The sequence below is a fragment of the Amphimedon queenslandica genome, unplaced genomic scaffold, assembly GCF_000090795.2.
Source record: "Amphimedon queenslandica unplaced genomic scaffold, v1.1 AMPQUscaffold_8505_Cont19551, whole genome shotgun sequence".
In the NCBI taxonomy this organism is placed as follows: Eukaryota; Metazoa; Porifera; class Demospongiae; order Haplosclerida; family Niphatidae; genus Amphimedon; species Amphimedon queenslandica.
The window spans coordinates 1-2,595 of NW_003551218.1; the positions used below are offsets into that span (position 1 = coordinate 1).

Consider the following 2,595-nt stretch of genomic DNA (forward strand, 5'->3'; position numbering starts at 1 on the left):
AGACTCCACTCATTTCATCAAAGAGACTACCAGAGATAGAGCAACCTCCTTATGTACATGCTAAACAGGAAACTGAACAAGCCTGGATTTCAAGGTATTATTATTATTAATAATAATTATTATTATTACTAGGGGCAAGCATGAGCCATGAATGATTGGATATTGTATTTCTTAAAATGTTCATAACTTGAAAAATTTAAGTCAGAATTGGCTCAAACTTTCTACATAGCATAAGGACATCAATATGTATCAGAAAATGTAATAAAAATTGAGGTTGTTTTTGGAGCCATTTTTTGGAAAAAACCATGGGCTGTAGTACAGGGTATTTGGAAGACTTAAAAAATTACAGTTTCAATCAGCTATTGAGATCAACATACAATTGTACAATAGGAGCCAATTTTTAGAGCTATGTCTCATGCTCACCTCCTCCTCAATGCTACAATGTTATTCTAATTGTTATTATTAGAAGAGAAAGATGTTTTATCACAGTCTTCAAGAGGAATGTGTCAGGAATTGGACGCATGTCAGAGAGAAGTAATTAAGCAATAGCAATATTGTGTATATACATAATACATTCACATGTACATGTATATGTGATATTGTGCTATTTTCTGTTATCAATACAGGTTCATTTGTATTAATTTTACTGTGTTTAGATTACAGAAGTTGCTTCTTTGGTTGATTTATCCGATTACTTGGAATTATTGTATGAAGATATACCAGAGAAGGTTCAAGGGACTGGAATGATATTACAATTAGCTAGAAACCCTGACAATCTACTGGAGCTAGGATCCAATGGTAATTTATACAGGATACTACATGTACATGTTACCAAGAGTACATGATGGGTTACCCTATGTATGAAAATTACAACTATTAGTTATACATGTCAGCACTCAATAAAATTTAGGATCAAGATACAGGACTGTAATAGTCCTTTCCAAAAATTATTAGGCAAATGTCGACGAGACTGAAGACAGTGGTTTAACAACTATGAGAATTAGTACATCAGTTTATATACTGGCTTAACTTGACAATATCATCGTGGGTCGTCCTCACTGTGGGGGCTTGTGTAAACTACATGTACATGTACATGTGTATGTGTATCATGTAATATTGTGCTTGGTCTTATATGTACATGTACATGCATACTTGTAGTTATATTCCATAGAATAAATCAGTAGCTATTGATAATTAGGTTTTGTTTGCTGCTGTACTATTATTCAGTCTCTAATTCTTTATCTTCTTTTAGAGTCATTGTTCTTGGCTTTGACTAGAGTACTGAGAGACGACTGGCGTAAAAGCATTGAACTCTCTTCTAACATAATTTACATTTTCTTTTGCTTTTCGACTTTCTCTGACTTTCATGGGGTCCTCATACACCACAAAGTATATCAAAAAATAAGTATAATTATATTTTAATTTTTAATTATTAATATTGCTATTTTATTTTTTATTTTTAATAATACTAATATTGTTATTTTATTTTAATTTTTGATTATTATTGTTAAAGGTTGGTTCATTGTGTATGGCTGTAGTAGAACATGAGGTGAATAGACACGAGACACTAGTGGAAGATGCTGAGAATAAAAGGAAAGGAGGTATAGTATTAATTCTAAAATATCTGTTGAAACATACATGTACATGTACATGTAGCATTTCTTAAGCATCATTCATTGCTGCATAAAACACAGTAAGCTCTAAACACATGTTCGTTCATATTACCTTTAATTTATACTTTTATTTAGACTATGCGTGTACTATAATTATTAAATAAAATGTTCTTTTTTATTTTATTTATTTTACTGTAGCTCGTACTACTAGCAGTGGGAAATTGGAATATGAAAAAGCAAAGAAGAGGCTACAAACAATTGAGAAAAGACAAGATATCCTTTTAAGAGGTAGCAAATGACCTTTTATGATTGTTATTATTTTTACTATTTGTTTTAGTTTCTTTGTATTTATTGTACAATTTGGCTGAATTGCCGGCGATTGAACAGAAGATGAAAAATAAAGGGATTGTGTCTTACCTAACTAGGCTTTTATCACGTTCTAACGAAGAGCTGATAATTTTGATTGTTTCTTTTCTTAAAAAGCTAAGCATTTATGGAGAAAATAAAGACGAAATGGTAAATATTGATGGAATGCTACTTATTCCTTGTCTTGTAGGCAAAAGAAAAGATTCTAAAACGTTTGCTGCAGCTAATTCCAAGCAAGAATGAGGTGAGCAAAAGGAAAAAAAAAACTGGCAGCGGTGGGATTCGAACCCACGCCATCGAAATGACTGGTGCCTTAAACCAGCGCCTTAGACCGCTCGGCCACGCTACCAACTTGAGATTGTAGGCCTAAAGATTATTTTTTAAACCTACAGGTCCTTATGAATGTTGCCATTCACTTGCTACTGAATTTGTCATTTGATCCAAGTTTGAGAGAAGAAATGATTACTTTAGGCTATCTGCCTAAACTAGTGGCTCAACTAAGTTAGTATAAGCACATTAATTTACATAAATACACTGGCAGACAAAACACATGCTTTTAATGCATACAGTTTGCCAAGTTTCCAGCCATAACAACTTATTTACTGTTATTTATACA

General features: G+C 32.4%; 1 protein-coding gene and 1 non-coding gene across 2 annotated transcripts; one reads left to right on the forward strand and one right to left on the reverse strand.

Annotated features, from left to right (window-relative positions):
• Nucleotide 1: 1 nt before the first annotated feature.
• LOC100641231 (kinesin-associated protein 3-like) lies at nt 2–2,500 on the forward strand. The gene is made up of 9 exons (XM_003391534.2): nt 2–94; nt 467–534; nt 657–798; nt 1,253–1,389; nt 1,514–1,601; nt 1,812–1,901; nt 1,951–2,129; nt 2,170–2,223; nt 2,372–2,500. The coding sequence occupies exons 1-9, from the start codon at nt 52–54 to the stop codon at nt 2,483–2,485; spliced, it is 915 nt and encodes a 304-aa protein (XP_003391582.2). The 5' UTR covers nt 2–51; the 3' UTR covers nt 2,486–2,500.
• Trnal-aag (transfer RNA leucine (anticodon AAG)) lies at nt 2,247–2,328 on the reverse strand. The gene has a single exon. It is a non-coding gene; the product is annotated as a tRNA-Leu (tRNA).
• Nucleotides 2,501–2,595: the final 95 nt, after the last annotated feature.

Coding starts and splice junctions, on each gene's coding strand:
- LOC100641231 (XM_003391534.2), top strand. CDS start 52: ATGTACATGCTAAACAGGAAACTGAACAAGCCTGGATTTCAAG. Junction 799..1,252: donor ACTGGAGCTAGGATCCAATG/GTAATTTATACA, acceptor ATCTTCTTTTAG/AGTCATTGTTCTTGGCTTTG. Junction 2,224..2,371: donor TAATTCCAAGCAAGAATGAG/GTGAGCAAAAGG, acceptor TTAAACCTACAG/GTCCTTATGAATGTTGCCAT.